We start from the raw sequence: 20,461 nt of genomic DNA, 5'->3' as shown, positions 1-20,461 counted from the left end.
GTCCCAGTGCATGCTGGGAGTTGTAGTAGAGACTAAGCCACCTGAAGCCTAGAGGAGCTGTAGGTCATTATTATTATGATTATTGTTATTGCCATTATTATTTTTACTAACTGAGGGGAAAATAATAATAATTATTATTATGGCATCTATTAAGTGCTTATTACGTGCAAAGCACTGTTCTAAGCGCCGGGGAGGTTACAAGGTGATCAGGTTGTCCCACGGGGGGCTCACAGTCTTCATCCCCATTTTGCAGATGAGGTAACTGAGGCCCAGAGAAGTGAAGTGACTTGCCCAGAGTCACACAGCTGATAATTGGCGGAGCCGGGATTTGAGCCCATGACCTCTGACCCCAAAGCCCGTGCGCTTTCCACTGAGCCACGCTGCTTCTCCAAGGAAAGAGATATCTTATGTCTGTCGTCCTTGGCCATGCGTGGGCTTTCCCTCAACCTTGGGGCTCCCCCACTTCTAGAGTTAATGGGGCACCAGTTTCAGGACTCAGCTTGCCCCTACCTTCCTTTCCTCTGTGCCTCCATCCCTGTAGTCTTAACGGTGAAATGGCACTGACAACACTCAAGAATACGGGATATCCACTGACTGACACCCTTTCCCCCCCGACAGTCAGTGGGCAGAGCAGATAAGAAACAGATTGCCTGGGTTAAAACCATCCGGCTAGCCACCTTACTTTGGGGGTCTCACTAAGGTGGCCATCAATGACCCTTGCAATGAGACACATGCGACATCACACACGTTACACCAGGCACGCAGCATAACGTGTTGATGTCACATGACCCATTTGGGGGAAGCCCAGGATTTGGTGCGGTCGTAGCGGGTTTCTCTTGCTCCTAGTCCGTGTGAGCTCTGTTGCCTCATCTGCCGGCTTTGGAGTCAGAGGTCATGGGTTCAAATCCTGGCCCCGCCAATTGTCAGCTGTGTGACTTCGGGCAAGTCACTTCTCTGTGCCTCAGTTACCTCATCTGAAAATGGGGATTAAGACTGTGAGCCCCCTGTGGGACAACCTGATCATCCTGTAACCTCCCCAGCGCTTAGAACAGTGCTTTGCACATAGTAAGCGCTTAGTAGATGCCATTATTATTATTATTATCTGAGCTGTGGAAAGAGGCTCATCACCAAAAAAATTTTTTAAAGGGACATAAAAACACCTGCTTCTGTCTCAGGATGGGATTGGGTATGGAGCAATGGAGAACAAGACTGTCCATTGTAATCCCAGAAGATTGAGAAGACTGGGAACAGAGTGAAGACATCTGGAGTTCTGGGAGACAGTGGCTTGGGTTTTTTGACGGGGGTTTGGGGAGGTGTGGTGGCATCCTTTCTTCCCAAGCACTTAGTACAGTGCTCTGCACACAGTAAGCGCTCAATAAATACAAATGAATGAATGCATGAATCCTCTGAGGCAGAATTTCAGCCCGGCTGTCTTCCACAGGCCCCTTCCAAAGCCATTCACAGTATTTACTGATACTGATCCCCCTCTCAGGGTCACACCTGGAGAGTTTCCAATACTCTACCAGTCTCAACTACGGGAGGGAGAGTCAAGCAGAGGCAGATCCATTCCTAGCTTGGGCAGTGGCTAGCGAGTGGAAGGCAATCTGCAACAAGTCAAAACTCACCTGTGCTGGGCAGCAGCAGTATGGGAGAGAGACGAGGGAAGAGACTCAAGTTGATTGCATGGAAGGCGGAAATGGTAAACCACTTCTGTATTTTTACCAAGAAAACTCCATGGATCCAGTGCCAGAATGATAGCAAGAGGGAGGTGGGGCGATCTGGGAGGGATGTGTCCATGGCGTCAGTTATGGCTCAGAGACGACTCCATGGCACAGACAAGACAAGACTGATACTAATAACGTGTGGTATTTGCTAAGCAAGACTGGAAGCTCACTGTGGGCAGGGGCTGTGTCTTTTTATTGTTGGATTGTACTCTCCCAAGTGCTTAGTAAGGTGCCCGGCACACAGTAAGCACTCGATAAATACGATAGAATGAATGAATGAATGTGCCAAGCACCTCCTAAGCGCTGGGATAGACACAAGAAAATCAGGTCCCACATAGGGCTCATCATCTAAGCGGGAGGGAGATCAAGTGTGGTCACACAGCAATCAATCAATCAATCAATCAATCATATTTATTGAGCACTTACTGTGTGCAGAGCACTGGACTAAGCGCTTGGGAAGTACACGTTGGCAACATATAGAGACAGTTCCTACCCAACAGTGGGCTCACAGTCTAAAAGAGGCATCCGGCGGAGTGGGGGATTAGAACCCAGGTCTTCTGACTCCCAGGACTTGCATTCTTTCCACTAGGTCAATCAATCAATCAATCGTATTTATTGAGCGCTTACTGGGTGCAGAGCACTGTACTAAGCGCTTGGGAAGTACAAGTTGGCAACATATAGAGACAGTCCCTACCCAACAGTGGGCTCACAGTCTAGAAGAGTGGGCTCACAGTCTCACACTCCTTCGCTACTGTGTTCAGAGCACTGTACTCAACACATGGGAGAGTACAGTAGAATTAGTAGACATGATCCCTAAGACAATTACAGTCTATCAGGGGATACTGACATTAAAGTAAATTACAGATAGAAAGAATAATAATAATGATGGCATTTATTAAGCATTTACTATGTGCAAAGCACTGTTCTAAGCACTGGGGAGGTTACAAGGTGATCAGATTGTCCCACAGTCTTCATCCCCATTTTACAGATGAGGTAACGGAGGCACAGAGAAGTAAAGTGACTTGCCCAAAGTCACACAGCTAAGTGGCAGAGCCGGGATTTGAACCCGTGACCTCTGACTCCAAAACCCAGGCTGTTTTTCACTGAGCCACGCTGCTTCTGGTGGAGAAGAAAGGAAAGGGGGCGTGTATATGAGTTACTGCTTGAGATATGTGCATAAATGCTATGGGGCAGTGGGGGTGAGACATTAAGAGCTCTGGTGGAGCAGAAGTGCTAAAGTGCTCCTCCCTTGGAATTATTATCATTATTATTATTGCTGTTAAACGTTTACTATATGTCCAACACTGGTCTAAGCACTGGGGTAGATACAAGTTAATCAGGTGGGACAAAGTCCCTGCCCTACATGGGGCTCACAGGCTAAGTAGGAGGGAAAACAGGTAATAATAATAATAATAATAATAATAATAATAATAATAATGATGGTATTTGTTAAGCACTTACCATGTGCCGAGCACTGTTCTAAGCGCTGAGGTAGATACAAGTTAATCAGGTTGTCCCACGTGGGGCTCACAGTCTTAATCCCCATTTTACAGATGAGGCAACTGAGACACGTCTCTCCCAGATCGCCCCACCTCCATCTTGCAATCGTTCTGCTCCTGGAAGTTAAGCGGCTTGCCCAAAGTCACACAGCTGACAAGTGGCAGAGCTGGGATTAGAACCCACGTCCTCTGACTCACTAAGCCACGCTGCTTCTCTACAGATGGGGAAATAATAATAATAATTATGGTGTTTGTTAAGCGCCTACTATGTGTCAGGCACTGTTCTAAGCGCTAGGGGAGATGCAAGGTAATCAGTTTGCCCCACGTGGGGCTCACAGTCTTCATCCCCATTTTACAGATGAGGTAACTGAGGCCCAGAGAAGTTAAGTGGCTTGCCCAAGGTCACACAGCAGACAAGTGGCGGAGCTGGGATTAGAACCCACGTCCTCTGACTCCCAAGCCTGTGCTCTTTCCCAGCTCCACCACTTGTCAGCTGTGTGACTTTGGGCAAGTCACTTAACTTCTCTGGGCCTCAGTTACCTCATCTGTAAAATGGGGATGAGGACTGTGAGCCCCCCGTGGGACAACCTGATCACCTTGTAACCTCCCCAGGGCTTAGAACAGTGCTTTGCACTTAGTAAGCGCTTAATAAATGCCATCATCATCATCATCTTTCCACTATCATCTTTCCACTAAGCCTGAAGTGACTTACCCAAGGTCAACACAGCAAGTGACCTTATTCTGTTAAGGGTTTGGTGGATAGGATGTCAAAATTATTGGCTGAAATAAAATTTGGGGATTAACTCTGGATTCCTCCCTCCCTCCCTTCCTCAATCAACTATTGTCACATGTTAATTGAGGGTCGTCTGAGCTGAACTTCACAATATTTGACTGTATTTTTGATCTCTGTTCCAGTTTTCTCTTTTTTCACTTGAAAGGCTACCAGACCAAAGTGTATGTGGGAAGGGTGTTGCTTTGTGTGTTCGACCAAGAAGCAAATCAAATTTGTTCTGTTTCTCCTTCTTTTGCAAATATGTGAGCCAAATGTAAATATATTTAGGATAACTCTTCATAACGCTTCCTGCCGTTTATTGTCATTTTCTGATAACAGTTCTTATCTTGCTTTTGTTTTGGGACATGTGCTTTAAAAGTTTATTTTTTGAATGCAACACTAAGGATGCTGAAGATTAAAAGGCACAGTTTCTGTAGATGTTAGCTATTGTTGCGATAGCAATGACTTGAGGTTAGCGGACATCTATTTCTAACTTAGGATATTGGTTTAAAAATTGGTAAAATATGTTATGCTGTTTCCAAGTAAAATGGGCTATTTTATCTAGAATCCTTTAACACTTCTCTTTTGGCCCATTGCTGTATGAAGAGTTTCATTTGCATACTGAATTTTTTTATGCTATTTGTTAAGTGCTTACTATGTGTTAGGCACTGTACTAACCACTAGAATAGATACAAGTTAATCGGGTTGGACACAGTCCCTGTCCCATATAGGACTCACAGTTTTAATCCCTATTTTCCAGATGAGGTAACTGAACCACAGAGATGTGAAGAGGCTTGCCCAAGGTCACACAGCAGACAAGTGGAGGAGCTAGGATTCGAACCCCTGTCCTTCTGACTCCCAAGCCCGTGCTCTATCCATTAGGCCACACTGCTTCTCCACTTATTATTATTATGAAGTGCCGTCGGGTCGTTTCTGACTCGCAGCGACTTCATGGATATACTTTCTCCAGAACGTCCTGTCCCCTGCCATTATCCACAACCTTTCCAATGGTTCTTCCTTTATCGTTGTTATGGTCTCTATCCATCTAGCTGCCAGTCTGCCTCTTCCACGTTTTCCCTGGAATTTTCCTAGTATTAGTGTCTTCTCCAGAGAATTAGTCCTCCTGATTATGTGTCATTATGTGCATATGAGATGATATGCTCATCTCAGTCGAGTCATTTGGCCTTCCAAAGACCACTTTGGTTTAATTTGATCCAAAATCCATTTATTTGTTTTTCGGGTAGTCCTTGGTATTCGCCAAAGTCTTCTCCAACGCCACATTTCAAAAGCTTCTCCACTACTGAGTGAATACGTCTGTCCTTTTGATGGGAAGATGATGGTACTGGTGAGGTGGAAGAAGAGGGCAAGCAGAGGTTTTCTTTGCCGGCCTGTCGTGTTTGTTGCCCGCTGATCCTGGTGCTGCCTTCCTGCACTGGGATCATTTCAAAACTGTGACCTATGACGGTGTGTGTGTGTCTGGGGGGTGGGGAGGGGGAGAGGGATGGTGGGGGCTGAGCAGCTGCCCTGTGCAGAGGAGGACAGGGTACAGAGAAGTGGCCAAAAACAATCCATTCTCTCGTTTTGCCCACTCCACTCTGGCCCCGGGGAATACCACCTTCCTCACGGGACTGTAAACTCATCATGGGCAGGGAATTTGTCTGTTTATTGTTGTATTGTACTCTCCCAAGCGATTACTACGTGCTCTGCACATAGTAAGCACTCAATAAATGCGACTGAATGAATTTGTCTGTCTGAGCGGTGCCCGCAGCCCAGTCTTGGGCAGAGCAATGAGGAGAGGGCCACGCATTCATTCATTCAATTGTATTTATTGAGCGCTTACTGTGTGCAGAGCACTGTACTAAGCGCTTGGGAAGTACAAGTTGGCAACATATAGAGACAGTCCCCCCCCAACAGCAGGCTCAGAATCTAGAAGGGGGAGACAGACAACAAAGCAAAACATGTGGACAAGTGTCAAGTCATCAGAATAAATAGAAGTAAAGCTAGATGCACATCATTAACAAAATAAATAGAATAGTAAATATGTACAGGTAAAATAGAGTAATCAAACTTTACAAGCATATATACAGGTGCTGTGGGGAGGGGAAGGAGGTAGGGTCCGGGGGGTGGGGAGGAGGAGAGGAAGGAAGGAGCTCAGTCTGGGAAGGCCTCCTGGAGGAGGTGAGCTGTCAGTAGGGCTTTGAAGGGAGGAAGAGAGCTAGCTTGGCGGATGTGCGGAGGGAGGGCATTCCGGGCCAGGGGGAGGAGGTGGGCCGGGGGTCGACGGCGGGACAGGCGAGAACGAGGCCCAGTGAGGAGGTTAGCGGCAGAGGAGCAGAGGGTGCGGGCTGGGCTGGAGAAGGAGAGAAGGGAGGTGAGGTAGGAGGGGGCGAGGGGATGGACAGCCTTGAAGCCGAGAGTGAGGAGTTTTTGCCTGATGCGTAGGTTGACTGGTAGCCGCCGGAGATTTTTGAGGAGGGGAGTAACATGCCCAGAGTGTTTCTGCACAAAGACGATCCGGGCAGCGGCGTGAAGTATAGACTGAAGTGGGGAGAGACAGGAGGATGGGAGATCGGAGAGGAGGCTGATGCAGTAATCCAGTCGGGATAGGATGCATGCATTGCACTGGCACAAATCCTGACAATGTAAGGAGGAAATCGAAGCCCGAAGAGATGTGGAAGCAGCATGGTCTAGAGGTAAGGGCCTGGGCTTGGGAGTTGGAGGTTGTGGGTTCTAATCCCAGCTCCACCACCTGTCTGCTGTGTGACCTTAGGCAAGTCACTTCGCTTCTCTGTGCCTCAGTTACCTCATCTGGAAAATGGGGATGAAGACTGTGAGAAATATGTGGGACAGGGACTGTGTCCAACTTGATTATCTTGTATCTACCCCAGTTCTTAGAACAGTGCTTGGCACATAGTAAGCACCTAACAAATACCATCATAATAATTATTATTATGAAGTGACTTGCCCAAGGTCACTGAACAGGCCGGTGGCAGAGCTGGTATTAGAACCCAGGTCTCCTGAGTCCCAGGCCCACGCTCCTTCCACCAAGCCTGGTGATGACACTAACAACAGATTACAACAACAGTGGCCTAGTGGATAGAGCACGGGCCTGGGAGTAAGAAGGACCTGAAATCTCATCCTGGATCCGTCACTTGTCTGCTGTGTGACCCTAGGCAAGACACTTCACTCGTCTGTGCCTCAGTTACCTTGTCTGTAAAATGGAAACTAAGTCTGTGAGCCCTGTGTGGGACAGGGATTATGTCCAAACCAATTTGCCTGTATTCATTCAATCGTATTTACTGAGCGCTTACTGTGTGCAGAGCACTGTACTAAACGCTTGGGAAGTACAAGTTGGTAATATATAGAGATGGTCCCTACCCAACAGTGGGCTCACGGTCTAGAATCCACCCTAGAGCTTAGTACAGTGCCTAGCACACAGTAAGCATTTAACAGATACCAGAATTATTATTATTATTATTGACCACAAACGAAGACCACAGATGTCAAGGCAAGTAATACTACTAATACTTCTACTGCTATCACTAGTAATAATACTAATAGTAATGATGGTATTTGTTAAGCGCTTACTATGTGCAAAGCACTGTTCTAAGCGCTGGGGAGGTTACAAGGTGATCAGGTTGTCCCACGGGGGCTCACAGTTTTAATCCCCATTTTACAGATGAGGTAACTGAGGCACAGAGAAGTTAAGTGACTTGCCCAAAGTCACACAGCTGACAGCTGGCGGAGCTGGGATTTGAACCTATGACTTCTGACTCCAAAGCCCGGGCTCTTTCCACTGAGCCATGCTGCTACTACTAATTATTAGTATTTTATTTGTTAAGTATTTACTATAGTAATAATAATGTTGGTATTTGAGCGCTTACTATGTGCCAAGCACTGTTCTAAGCACTGGGTGGGGGATACAAGGTGATCAGGTTGTCCCACAGGGGGCTCACAGTTTTAATCCCCATTTTACAGATGAGGTAACTGAGGCACGGAGAAGTTAAGTGACTTGCCCAAAGTCACACAGCTGACAGCTGGCGGAGCCAGGATTTGAACCCATGACCTCTGACTCCAAAGCCCAGGCTCTTTCCACTGAGCCACGCTGCTACTACTAATTATTAGTATTTTATTTGTTAAGTATTTACTATAGTAATAATAATGTTGGTATTTGTTGAGCACTTACTATGTGCCAAGCACTGTTCTAAGCACTGGGGGGATAAAAGGTGATCAGGTTGTCCCACAGGGGGCTCACAGTTTTAATCCCCATTTTACAGATGAGGTAACTGAGGCACAGAGAAGTTAAGTGACTTGCCCAAAGTCACACAGCTGACAGATGGTGGAGTCAGGATTTGAACCCATGACCTCTGACTTCAAAGCCCGGGCTCTTTCCACTGAGCCACGCTGCTACTACTAATTATTAGTATTTGTTAAGTATTTTATTTTGTTAGTATGTTTGGTTTTGTTCTCTGTCTCCCCCTTTTAGACTGTGAGCCCACTGTTGGGTAGGGACTGTCTCTATATGTTGCCAATTTGTACTTCCCAAGCGCTTAGTACAGTGCTCTGCACATAGTAAGCGCTCAATAAATACGATTGATGATGATGATAATAATAATGTTGGTATTTGTTGAGGGCTTACTATGTGCCAAGCACTGTTCTAAGCACTGGGGGGGTGGGATACAAGGTAATCAAGGTTGTCCCACGTGGGGCTCACAGTCTTAATCCCCATTTTACAGATGAGGAGACTGAGGCCCAGAGAAGGAAAGTGACTTGCCCAGGGTCACACAGCAGAAAAGCAGCAGGGCTGGATTTAGAAGCCAGGTCCTTCTGATTCCTAGGCCTGTGCTCTTTCCACTGGGCCACACCACTCCTCCTAGTAACGAATGGAGCTCGGGGGTGGACGTCCTCGTACTTCCCCCTGCTCCAAGTAGACGGTCTTCCGTTCCAGACCCCGGCAGGCTCTGTCTCCCTGAGGAAGAGGCGGCTGGGAGCTTGGACGGTGCTTCGGAGAGAGGCCAATACAAGAGAGTTGATAGACACAATGCCTGCCCTCAAGGAGATTCTTACAGTCTACAGTCCCTGGCCACTCCCACCTCACCACCGTCCACCCATCTAGACTCTGCAATGGGCACAGATCAGCTCTGGGAAATAGTGATGGCATTTATTAAGCACTTACTATGTGCAAAGCACTGTTCTAAGCACTGGGGAGGTTACAAGGTGATCAGGCTGTCCCCCATGGGGCTCACAGTCTTCATCCCCATTTTCCAGATGAGGTCACTGAGGCCCAGTGACTTGCCCAAAGTCACACAGCTGACAATTGGCGGAGCCGGGATTTGAACCCATGACCTCTGACTCCAAAGCCCGGGCTCTTGCCACTGAGCCACGCTGCTTCTCGGCACACATTTCTTCGCTCCTCAAAACCCTACTCTGGCTTCATGTTGCCTTCCGCCTCAAGCGAAAGCTTCTTCTGATGGAAAGCAGCTTCGTGCTTAGCGGAAAGAGTACAGGCCTGGGAGTAAGAGGGACCTGGGTTCTCATCCCGGCCCCACCACTTTTCTGCCGTGTGACCTTGGGCAAGACACTTCCCTTCTCTGTACGTCAGTTCCCTCATCTGTAAATTCATTCATTCATTCATTCATTCAATCATATTTCTAGGGAAGCAGCGTGGCTCAATGGAAAGAGCACGGTCTTTGGAGTCAGAGGTCATGGGCTCAAACCCTGGCTCCGCCAGTTGTCAGCTGTGTGACTCTGGGCAAGTCACTTAACTTCTCTGGGCCTCAGTTACCTCATCTGGAAAATGGGGATTAAGACTGTGAGCCCCCCCATGGGACAACCTGATCACCCTGTAACCTCCCCAGCGCTTAGAACAGTGCATTGCACATAGTAAGCGCTTAACAAATGCCATTATTATTATTATTGAGTACTTACTGTGTGCAGAGCACTGTACTAAGCGCTCGGGAAGTACAAATCGGCAACATATAGAGACGGCCCCTACCCAACAGCAGGCTCACAGTCTAGAAGGGAGAGACAGACAACAAAACAAAACAAGTAGACAGGTGTCAATACCATCAGAATAAATAGAATTATCATCATCATCATCAATCGTATTTATTGAGCGCTTACTATGTGCAGAGCACTGTACTAAGCGCTTGGGAAGTACAAATTGGCAACATATAGAGACAGTCCCTACCCAACAGTGGACTCACAGTCTAAAAGGGGGAGACAGAATTATAGCTATATACACATGATTAATAAAATAAACAGAGTAATAAATATGTACAAATATACACAAGTGCTGTGGGGAGGGGAAGGGGGTAGGGTGGAGGGAGGGGGCAATGAGGAGGGGAGGAGAAGGAGGAGGAGGAGGAGGAGAGGAAAAAAGGGGGACTCAGTCCGGGAAAGCCTCCTGGAGGAGGTGAGCTCTCAGTAGGGCTTTGAAGGGAGGAAGGGAGGAAGAGAGTAAAATGGGGATTAAGACTGTGAGCCCCACGTGGGACTGGGATGTGTCCAATCTGATTACCTTTTATAACTATAATAATAATAATGGTAATTGTTAAGCACTTACTATGTGCCAAGCACTGTTCTAAGCACTGGGGTAGATACAAGGTTAGCAGGTTGTCCCACGTGGGGCTCACAGTCTTAATTCCCATTTTACAGATGAGGTAACTGAGACACAGAGAAGTTAAGTGACTTGCCCAAAGTCACACAGCTGACAAGTGGCAGAGCCAGGATTAGGACCCACGACCTCTGACTCCCAAGCCCGGGCTCTTTTCACTAAGCCACGCTTTATCCATCCCAGCGTTTAGTTCAGTTCCTGGCACATAGTAAATGCTTAACAAAAGCCATAAAAAAAAGATGAGCTTCAAGGCTCTCCACCAACTCTCTCCATCCTACACATCTGCTCTCTTCATCCACTACTCCCCAAACCGCTTGCTTCGTTACTTCCAAACTCACCTCCTGACTGCACCTTGCTCTTGATTCTCCCGCCTTTCACTCTCCCTGTTCCCTTGGTCTGGAACTCCCTCCCTCCCTCCCCCAATCAATCAATCAATCATAAGTAATAATAATAATTATGGTATTTGTTAAGCGCTTACTATAGACCAGGCACTTACTAAGTGCTGAGGTGGATACAAGCAAATCGGGTTGGACACAGTTCCACCCTTCCTGGCACCCACTTGGCACGAATTGGCTGAAATTTCAGAAGCGGGGAAACCTGTGGCACAGGAAGCAGGGTGGTCTAGTGGATAGAGCCCGGACCTGAGAGTCAGAGGGACCTGGGTTCGAATTCTGACCCTGCTACTTGTCTGCTCTGTGACCCTTCAGTTCTCCGTGCCCGTTACCTCCTCTGTAAATTGGAGATTAAGTAAGACCACGAGCCCCATTTGGCAAAGGGACTGTGTCCAACCTGATTTGCCTGTATCTACCCCAGCGCTTAGTACAATGCCTGGCACATCGTAGGCACATAACAAATACCATAAAAACAAACACAGTCCCTGTCCCAAATGGGGCTCACAGTCTCAATCCCCATTTTACAGGTGAGGCCCAGAGAAGTAAAGTCACTTGCCCAAGGTCCCACAGCAGACACGGGACAGAGCCGGGATTAGAACCCAGGGCCTTCTGACTCTCCTTCCCCTCCACCCCACCCCACTCAGGAGTTTCACTTCCCTATCCTGGTCTGTGTTTGTTCCCAATGGGGCCCTAGTCTCCTGATGCCATCGCTAGGAACTGTTCTTCCAGAGGTCACAAATGTTGAGTCACTGCCCCCGATTTTAGGATTCATGGTCGGTCACCCTCCATCTGCACAGTTCTACAGGATAGATCTCTTTCCTCAGGCCTTGAAGCAGTTCGCTCAGTGAGTAACCAATCAGCAATCAGCCAGTGGTATTGATTGAGCACTTACCGTGTGCAGACCACTGTGCTAAGCGCTTGGGAGGGTACAGTGGCATTGAAAAGGCATGACCCTTTCCCTCAAGGAGTTTACAATCTAGCAGGGGAGTTGGACGCTAAAAGAAATTACAGATAGGAGGAAGACTGAATAGGGGACGATAATAATTATTATTATAGTATTTATTAATCAATCAATCATATTTATTGAGCACTTACTGTGTGCAGAGCATGTACTAAGCGCTTGGGAAGCACAAGTTGGCAACATATAGAGACAGTCCCTACCCAACAGTGGGGCTCACTGTCTAGAATTATTTGCATTTATCTAGAATTTATTAAGCATTTACTATGTGCCAAGTACTGTACAAAGTGCTGGAGTAGATACAAGATAATCAGGTTGGACACAATCTCTGTCCCACATAGGGCTCACAGTTTAAGTAATCAATCAATCAATCAATTGTATTTATTGAGCGCTTACTGTGTGCAGAGCACTGTACTAAGCGCTTGGGAAATACAAGTTGGCAACATAAAATGCCAAATTTTATGCCAAAGACAAATGGTGGAGATGGAATTAGAACCCAGGTCTTCAGACTCCCAGACTCGAGCTCTATCCACTAGGCCACGGTCATCCCCACGGTACATAGGTTAATGCTTAAATAATAGGGAGTGCGAAGTACTATGGTACACAAGTGTTCCAATGGCACTGAAGGACTTTAGTGACAGTTGGCAGGGACATGACCTGAGGGGTGAGAGGTTAATCAGGGAAAGTCTCCGGAAGGAGATTCGATTTTGGGAAGGCTTTGAAGATGAGGAGAGTGGTGGTCTGCCATATGGGAAGGGGGAGGACGTTCTAGGTTGGGGGAAAGGTGTGAATAATAATAATAATAATAATAATGATAATAATAATAATGGCATTTATTAAGTGCTAACTATGTGCAAAGCACTGTTCTAAGCGCTGGAGAGGTTACAAGGTGATCAGGTTGTCCCACGGGGGGCTCACAGTATTAATCCCCATTTTACAGATGAGGGAACTGAGGCACAGAGAAGAAAAGCGACTTGCCCAAAGTCACACAGCTGACAGTTGGCGAAGCCAGGATTTGAACCCCTGACCTCTGACTCCAAAGCCCGGGCTCTTTCCACTGAGCCACGCTGCTTCTCTACGAGAAGCATGAATGAGAGGTCGGGAAAGGGAGAGGTGAGGACGAGGCCCAGTTAATAGGTCGCCTTGAGAGGAAAAAAAGTGTGAGCTGCTATTAAAACCGATAGTCAGAAGTTTCTGTTTGATATGGAGAGAAATGGGTTACCACTGGAGGCTTTTGAGAAGTGAGCAGATAGGCCCGGAACAACGCTTTCGAAAAAAATGATCCAGGCAGAGGAGTGAAGTATGGACAGGAGATGGGAGAAGCTGAAGGCAGGAAGGCCAGTGAGGAGGTTGAAGCAGGGCAGGATAGGACAAACGTTTGCACTAGCAATCATGGTGGCCGTTTGGATAGTGAGGAAGGGGAGTATTATGAAGATGTTGTGGAAGAAGAATCGGCAGGATTTGGCAACTGACTGAATAAGCACGGGGGGGTGTGGGGAGAGGGGAGAGAGAGAGAGAGAGGAGTCAAGGATAATATCATAGTTGGGGGTCTTGGGAGACAGGGAGGGTGGTGGTATTGATCACAGTGATGGGAAAGTGAAGCAGAGAAGAGGATGTGGAAAGGGAAGAGGAGGCGTTCAGTTTTCAATTAGCCTCCGGCGGGCAATTTCTGAAAGATGGGGTTTCCCCAACCATCCTTGTTCCCACAAAACAGTTGCCCATCTCTCTCCTCAAGATGTCCCCAGGTCCACCTTGCACTGCCCGAGTAATTTCCCTCACGTTGGCCTATGCCCTGGACCTCACACTAGCCTTAGCCCAACATGTCGCCTGTTCTCCACGCTGCCCCAATCCCCGTGAACCCACCCTTGACAGTCTGCCACATTAGCCCAATCCCCCATACCGTGTCCCTCCCCCAGCCACACTGTCCCTACTGCACGCCCAACCCAGTCCCGCTCTCAGCCTCCCGGCTCCGCTCCTTCTCTTGGGGTGCCGCATGCTCTGTCTCTTGGTCTAAATCCCTCCCCCACTGTGGGGAAAGAGGGCTGGTTTTCCAACAGGGGAAGAGAAACCATTCAGTTGTCAGTGTGGGGGAAACAGCAGCCATCCCTGAGCCTCAAGGAGAAGAAATGTGTGATCCAGAAGAACCTGAGAGCACGGAACTGGGAATCAGGGGTGGGAGTAGGGATCCTGAAAGCCAGGGGAGGGTGGGAGACCCAGGATGGGGCGGGGGAGACTGGAGGGAGGATGCCTGGGTTCTGATCTCCGGTCCAAGGGCTCTCCAGGTAGAGCCAGGAGCTGGCAGCAGAATCCGGAGTTCTGGAAGCAGAAACGGGTAGGGAGGGGGCAGGCTGGCGTTGCGGGGTGGGGAGAGGCCGGATCCTTGCCCCCAGCTCCAGGAGTGGGAATCCTGAGTCCTGGCTCTGGGGCCGTGAGGGAAAGAAAGCTGGGGACTAGGGGCCAGATAGCGGGGTTCCCTCCCCGCTGTCTGTTGTGTCCCCTTGGCCTGGGCCTTGTCGGCTCTGGCTCTCAGTTCCCGCCTTGGGAATTAATAAGGGATTTGAGCAAGGTGTCTTCTTGTTTAGAGAAGGAGAAAGAGGAGATGACCCCTGACCAGGGCTCCCAGCAGCAGCAGAATTGTCCTGGACCAAGTGATTGTGCAGGTACCTGGGAGAGAAGATGGGGGTCAATCAGTGGTATTGATTGAGCACTTACTGTGTGCAGAGCACTGTGCTGAGTGCTTGGGAAAGTTCAATCTAAGAGTTGGAAGACAGGTTCCCTACCCATAACGGGTTTTCGGTCTAGAAGGGGTAACGTAGGCATCGAGCTTCATACGAAGGGAAGGCAGAGTGTTGAGGTTCAAGCCCCCGTTTCCTCCACCCCAAAATGAGATCAACCTTTCTCTTGCCTGATTTCTTTTGGGGGGATAATCCGAGAGGGCTCCCGGGAAGAGGAAGTCTTGGGGGAGAATTAAGGGCAGAGGTGGGTTGGTCGAAGTTAAGTGTTGGGATCCAGGGGTGACAGAGCCCAGGAAGGCTCTGAGGAGAGATCGGACAGTTTGGGGGACGCTGGGAGCTGTTTGTGGTTGAACTTGGGAAGGGAGGAGAGGGGAGAGGCCCAGGGTCTGGTGGCTGGGTTCCCCTTACCCTGGTGCCAGTACCCCACAGCGGGTTCTCCCCTGCCCCCCGCCACAAGTTGAACCTGCCTTTCCCACTCCTCTTTCCCAGTCTCCCTCTGCCCCATCTTGGCCAGATTGAGCTGGACTCCAACGCGCCTGATTCAGCTGCTGTTCTGTGCCTCCTTAGCCCTCTGCTTCATCCTGATTATCGTCCTGCTGGCCCAAGGTGAGTGCGGTCAGGACACACAAGTCCCACGTCCGCCTCGGGAGGGGGATCCGGCAGCTAACGCGGTGAGCTGCAGGATGTCTGGGTCCCATCTGCCGATTGGGAGGGGTGCTGGGGGAAAGGATCCGTTAGAGACGTGCAAGAGGTGCAGGGAGCGGGATCTGAGATGGCATGCGGGTCCTCCCCTTTGCTGGTTATGGGCTGCCAGAGGGGAAGGGGGAAGATGTGGTGCCCCCCCCCCAAGTCCTTCTCTCCTCCCTCCTCTTCTCCACCAGTCTCACGGGCTTGGGACCAAATGCAGAGGGAGCAGAAGGAGATGCACGTTCAGCTGAGCCAGCTCTCCGCCCTCTTGGAAGAAGAACCAGGTAAGAGCCAAGGGCAGGCAACGTGCAGTGGGGAGACGCACAGGACACTGAACCTTTGAGCCCCTTCTCTCCCAGCAGGGAGAAGCCCACCCCAGACTGGGTTCCTTCAGCTGGACCCATCTACCGCAGCACAGATTGCAGGCTGCCTTCTGCTGACGGTTCGGGGGCCGCTGGGGTCCCCAACCCATTCTTGCTCCCCCCGCCCCCGTGGCTGCAGAGGCCCAGGACCCAACCGAGAGAGAGCGGGAGGTGATCCGGACAGAACTCAGCCAGCTCTCTGCTCAACTGAAGGCCAACCTGGGTGAGCAGCAGGGAGCCACCTGGGGGGATGGGGCCGGGGTCCACTCGGATGGCTAAGAAGGAGGAGTGGGTTGGGGGCTGGGGTAGCCACGATCACCGCTCCCCCAACATGTGTTTTCTGTTCTCCAGCCACCCAGGCCAGAGACCATGCTCAGAGTGTGCAGGAGACCATCCAGACTGAACTCAGCCAGCTCTCTGCTCACCTGAAAGTCAACCTGAGTGAGTGCGGGGGTCCCTGAGGCATGGTCCACTCAGACGGCAAGGAAGGAGGAGTGGGTTGGCAGCGTGGCTCAGTGGAAAGAGCCCGGGCTTTGGAGTCAGAGGTCATGGGTTCAAACCCAGGCTCTGCCAATTGTCAGCTGTGTGACTTTGGGCAAGTCACTTAACTTCTCTGGGCCTCAGTTACCTCATCTGTCAAATGGGGATTAAGACTGTGAGCCCCCCCCGTGGGACAACCTGATCACCTTGTAACCTCCCCAGTGCTTTGCACATAGTAAGCGCTTAATAAATGCCATCATCGTTATTATTATTATTATTAGAACAGTGCTTTGCACATAGTAAGTGCTTAATAAATGCCATTATTATTATTATTATTATTGGGGGTCGGGGGATCCAGGATCACTCCTTCCCCTACATGTGTCCTCTGGCCCCCAGCCACCCAGGACAGAGAGTGCATTCAGAGCGTGCAGGAGACAATCCAGACAGAACTCAGCCAGCTCTCTGCTCAGCTGAAGGCCGACCTGGGTGAGTGACAGGGGGCTGGGAGCCAGGGTCCACTCAGACTGCTAGAAAGGATCGCTAAAAGCTATCCTTTCCTCTCCATCTAAAGTGCTACCACACTAATCCAATCACTTATCCTATCCTGCCTTGATTACTGTATCAGCCTCCTTGCTGAATTCCCAGCCTCCTGTCTCCCCCCACTCCAGTCCATATTTCACTCTGCTACCCGGATCATTCTTCTGCAAAAATATTCAGGCTATGTTTCCCCACTCCTCATGAACCTCCAGTGGTCCATTCATTCATTCAATCGTATTTATTGAGCGCTTACTGTGTGCAGAGCACTGCACTGAGCGCTTGGGAAGTACAAGTCGGCAACGTATAGAGACAGTCCCTACCCAACAACGGATTGCCCATCCTCTTCCACATCAAACGAAAAATCCTCACCACTGGCTTCAAAGAACTCAATCACCTCACCCCCTCCTGCATCACCTTGCTATTCTCCTGCTACAACCCAGCCCACACATTTGGCTTCTGTAATGCTAACTTTCTCACTGTGCCTTGATCTCGTCAGTCTCGACGCCAACCTTCACCTACAACCTGCCTCTGGCCTGGAATGGCCTCCCTCCTCAAATCCGTCTGTCCCCCGCTTCAAAGCCTTACTGAAGGCACATCTCCTCCAAGAGGCCTTCCTTGACTGAGCCCCACTTTTCCTCTTCTCCCACTCCCTTCTGCATCGCCCTGACTTGCTCCCTTTGTTCATCCCCCTTCCCAGCCCCAAAGCACTTATGTACATATCTGTTATTTATTGATGTGCATCTGTCTCCCCCTCTAGACTGTAAGATTGCCGTGGGCACGGAACATATCTGGTTACCATTATATTGTACTGACCCAAGCGCTTAGTACAGTGCTCTGAATACAATAAGCGCTCAATAAATATGATTAAGTGAATGAATGAATGAATGAATGATTGGGGGTCAGGGGATCCAGGATCGCTCCTCCCCAACTTGTATCCTCTGGCCCCCAGCCACCCAGGCCAGAGACCATGCTGAGGGTGTGCAAAAGAAGATCCAGACAGAACTCAGTCAGCTCTCCACTCAGCTGAAGGCTGACCTGGGTGAGCAGCAGGGAGCCGGGGGCAGGACGCCTGGGTTCTGGATGGGAAGCAGGGGCCGGCGAACCGGGTGGCTGTACTTTGGAAAGGAGAGCAGGCGAACATCACCGCTGCCTTCAAGCCAGGGAGCCTCCAATGCAGAACTCCCGGGATCCCCCTAGTCCCAGGCTCTCCGGTGGTGGGATCAGGGGAGCGGCTGGGTTTGGGGTGGGGAGGGGCCGGGGAACTGACAACACCTCCCTGGCTCTGGGCTCCTCCTTCCAATCCCTCAGAGGCCCGGGCTCAAGACATGAACAAACTGATCCACCTCTCTGGCCAGCTGAAGAACGCCTTAGGTGAGAAGCAAATTGGCTTGGGGTGTGTGGGGTGGAGGGAGTTTCTGGGATTCTGGTCTTGGTTCTGACAGGTGGATGTGGGGCGAGAGTGTCCAGTGAGCCATCCGGGAGGAGCTAAAATTCCTGGGTTCTCTGGGCACCTGGGGGAGCTGGGCGAGGAGGAGGGGAGAGAGCCCAGAGCTGAAGACTAGGAGAGTGGGATGGCCCTGGTTTCAGGCCCAGCTCAGACAGGAAGCCAGATCCTAGCCTGGCCCCCCTCTCTCACAGGCTTCATGTGCAAGCCCTGCCACCAGGATTGGAATTCTTTTCAGAGTAGTTGCTACTTCTTCGCTAACACCCGCGAGAATTGGGAAGCAGCCAACTTGTCCTGCCAGAACCTCAAAGGACATCTGGTCATCATCAACAGCCCCAAAGAGCAGGTAGGGCCCTCCAGCCCCACCTGAGGTGGGGGTGAGGAAACCCCCACTGACACCCTCCCCCCCCAACAGCCCCAGCAGAAATAACAATGGTGCCTAGAGGACCCGAATATACAGCACAGCACACCCCAGGGGGGCCCAGCGCCCAAGTCAGCAACTTGTCTTCAAGGGTTGCCTAATGCTTGGGACATGCTGAGAACACACCTCCCACTAGAGCCTGGGTGTGTGAACCTCATCACAAGCAAGATCTCGGAGTGTCGGCCAACTGCCCAGAGGGCAGAGCCAAAGGAAGAAGGTTTACACTGCAGTGGGAGGGCAGCGTTGCTCAGTGGAAAGAGCACGGGCTTGGGAGTCCGAGGACACGGGTTCCAATCCCGGTTCCGCCGCTTGTCTGCTGTGTGACCTTGGGCAAGCTTCACTTCTCTGTGCCCCCGTTACTTCGTCTGTAAAATGGGGATTAAGACTGAGCCCCACGTGGGACAACTTGATTACCTTGTATCTACCCCAGCTCTTAGAACAGTGCTTGGCACATAGTAAGTGCTTAACAGATACCATTATTATTATTATTATTGAGGTTAGACCTAAGGAGGAACTTCCTGGAGTGAGTGACGAAGGGAGGCACAACTTTGATGGGCCTACATGTAGTATACTTTAAAATACCACCTTGGGGAAAAGTGCGTTTTTTTTTTCCCTAGGTTCCCCCACCAGGAGCAGAGAGTTGGGATTCTCTTTCTAATTTAGTATCCCAAACCTGTTCCAAGAAGCCTGTGGGAACAGCTTCATTTCAAAATGAATGTGCCAACTAATGGCTGGAATTCTTTATGAAGGTCACACATCTTAAATTGGTGATCGAGAAGAAAGAGATCCCAGTCTGTCTGGGAGAGTTTGGACATACCCCAGAGAATCTGGTTGATGATGCCCCAAACTCATTCAATAAGCCAGTGTTCTCACTCGGCTCTGCAGGCTTGAATTGTGAGGATGGGGGGAGATGAAGTGGGGGGGGGGGGGTTTGAGGTGGGGGTATCCAGGGGTGGAAGCTCATTTTGGGGGTTGCAACCTGCTCTTGTCCTTCCCTCTGCAGAACTTCATCAGTCAGCAGCTGAACAACAGGCAGGCCTGGATCGGCCTGAGTGACCAAAGGACCGAGGGTCTCTGGCACTGGGTGGATGGGATGGCCCTCACTCTGCAGTGAGTCCCCAGCACCTAGGTGGGAAGGGCCTGGCCGGGAAGCTGAGGATTCAGTAACCCAGGGGCTGAGCAAAGGAGTGGGAGGCCCAGATGGGTGCGTGGCGGGGCGGTGTGGGGGGGGGGGTGTCCTTGGAAAAACACTAGTGGAGACTACTGCTCCAGAGCTGCAAATGATGATAAATAATAATAACTGTGGTATTTGTTAAATGCTTACTATGTGCAAGGCACTGTACTAAGCACCAACAAATCGGGTCGGACACAGTCCCTGTCCCACGTGGGGCTCACAGTCCTAATCCCCATTTTCCAGATGAGGGAATTGAGGCCCAGTGAAGTGAAGTGACTTGCCCCAGGTCACCCAACAGACAAGGGGCGGAGCCAGAATCAGAACCCAGCTCCTTCTGATTCCCAGTCCCGTGCCCTACCCACTAGGCCACGCGGCTTGCAAAGCGGTTACCGTCGGTCGATCAATGGTCCGGTCACTGCAGGTTCTGGGAGATCGGAGAGCCCAACAATGCTGGGAACGAGGACTGCGCCGAAATGACTAACGGGCGTTGGAATGACGTGACCTGTCAGAAGGAGTCGTTGTGGATCTGTGAGAGCCAGGCCTTCTCCTGCCCCAGCCCCGACTCCGACCTCACCTGAGCAGTTCCGACATCGGGTTCTGGGGGTGGCCAGGTTTCCGTGTGCTTTGCGGTCAACATAATAAACGTCGACCTTACGTTCA

At 50.2% G+C, this 20,461-nt stretch overlaps 1 protein-coding gene and 1 non-coding gene across 3 annotated transcripts in view; both read left to right on the top strand.

Annotated features, from left to right (window-relative positions):
- Positions 1-20,461, top strand: part of LOC119919786 (CD209 antigen-like protein B) — a 26,553-nt gene extending 6,092 nt beyond the window's left edge. The window contains exons 1-12 of one of the 2 annotated variants that reach the window (XM_038740481.1): positions 13,985-14,133; positions 14,544-14,621; positions 15,186-15,302; positions 15,578-15,667; positions 15,885-15,968; positions 16,097-16,186; positions 16,622-16,711; positions 17,712-17,801; positions 18,071-18,133; positions 18,401-18,552; positions 19,631-19,737; positions 20,223-20,461. In XM_038740481.1, the coding sequence (XP_038596409.1) occupies positions 14,088-14,133; positions 14,544-14,621; positions 15,186-15,302; positions 15,578-15,667; positions 15,885-15,968; positions 16,097-16,186; positions 16,622-16,711; positions 17,712-17,801; positions 18,071-18,133; positions 18,401-18,552; positions 19,631-19,737; positions 20,223-20,379 (1,164 nt within the window). In that variant the 5' untranslated portion in view covers positions 13,985-14,087 and the 3' untranslated portion in view covers positions 20,380-20,461. Of the gene's footprint in view, positions 1-13,984; positions 14,134-14,543; positions 14,622-15,185; positions 15,303-15,577; positions 15,668-15,884; positions 15,969-16,096; positions 16,187-16,621; positions 16,712-17,711; positions 17,802-18,070; positions 18,134-18,400; positions 18,553-19,630; positions 19,738-20,222 lie in introns of those variants that run through there. The other variant, XM_038740482.1, reaches the window with a different exon arrangement.
- LOC119920028 lies at positions 1,483-1,615 on the top strand. The gene has a single exon (XR_005447799.1). It is a non-coding gene; the product is annotated as a small nucleolar RNA SNORA7 (small nucleolar RNA).

The sequence above is a fragment of the Tachyglossus aculeatus genome, chromosome X1, assembly GCF_015852505.1.
Source record: "Tachyglossus aculeatus isolate mTacAcu1 chromosome X1, mTacAcu1.pri, whole genome shotgun sequence".
Classification (NCBI taxonomy): domain Eukaryota; kingdom Metazoa; phylum Chordata; class Mammalia; order Monotremata; family Tachyglossidae; genus Tachyglossus; species Tachyglossus aculeatus.
The sequence above is the reverse complement of the archived record's forward strand: the minus strand, read 5'-3'. Positions and strand labels throughout refer to the sequence as shown.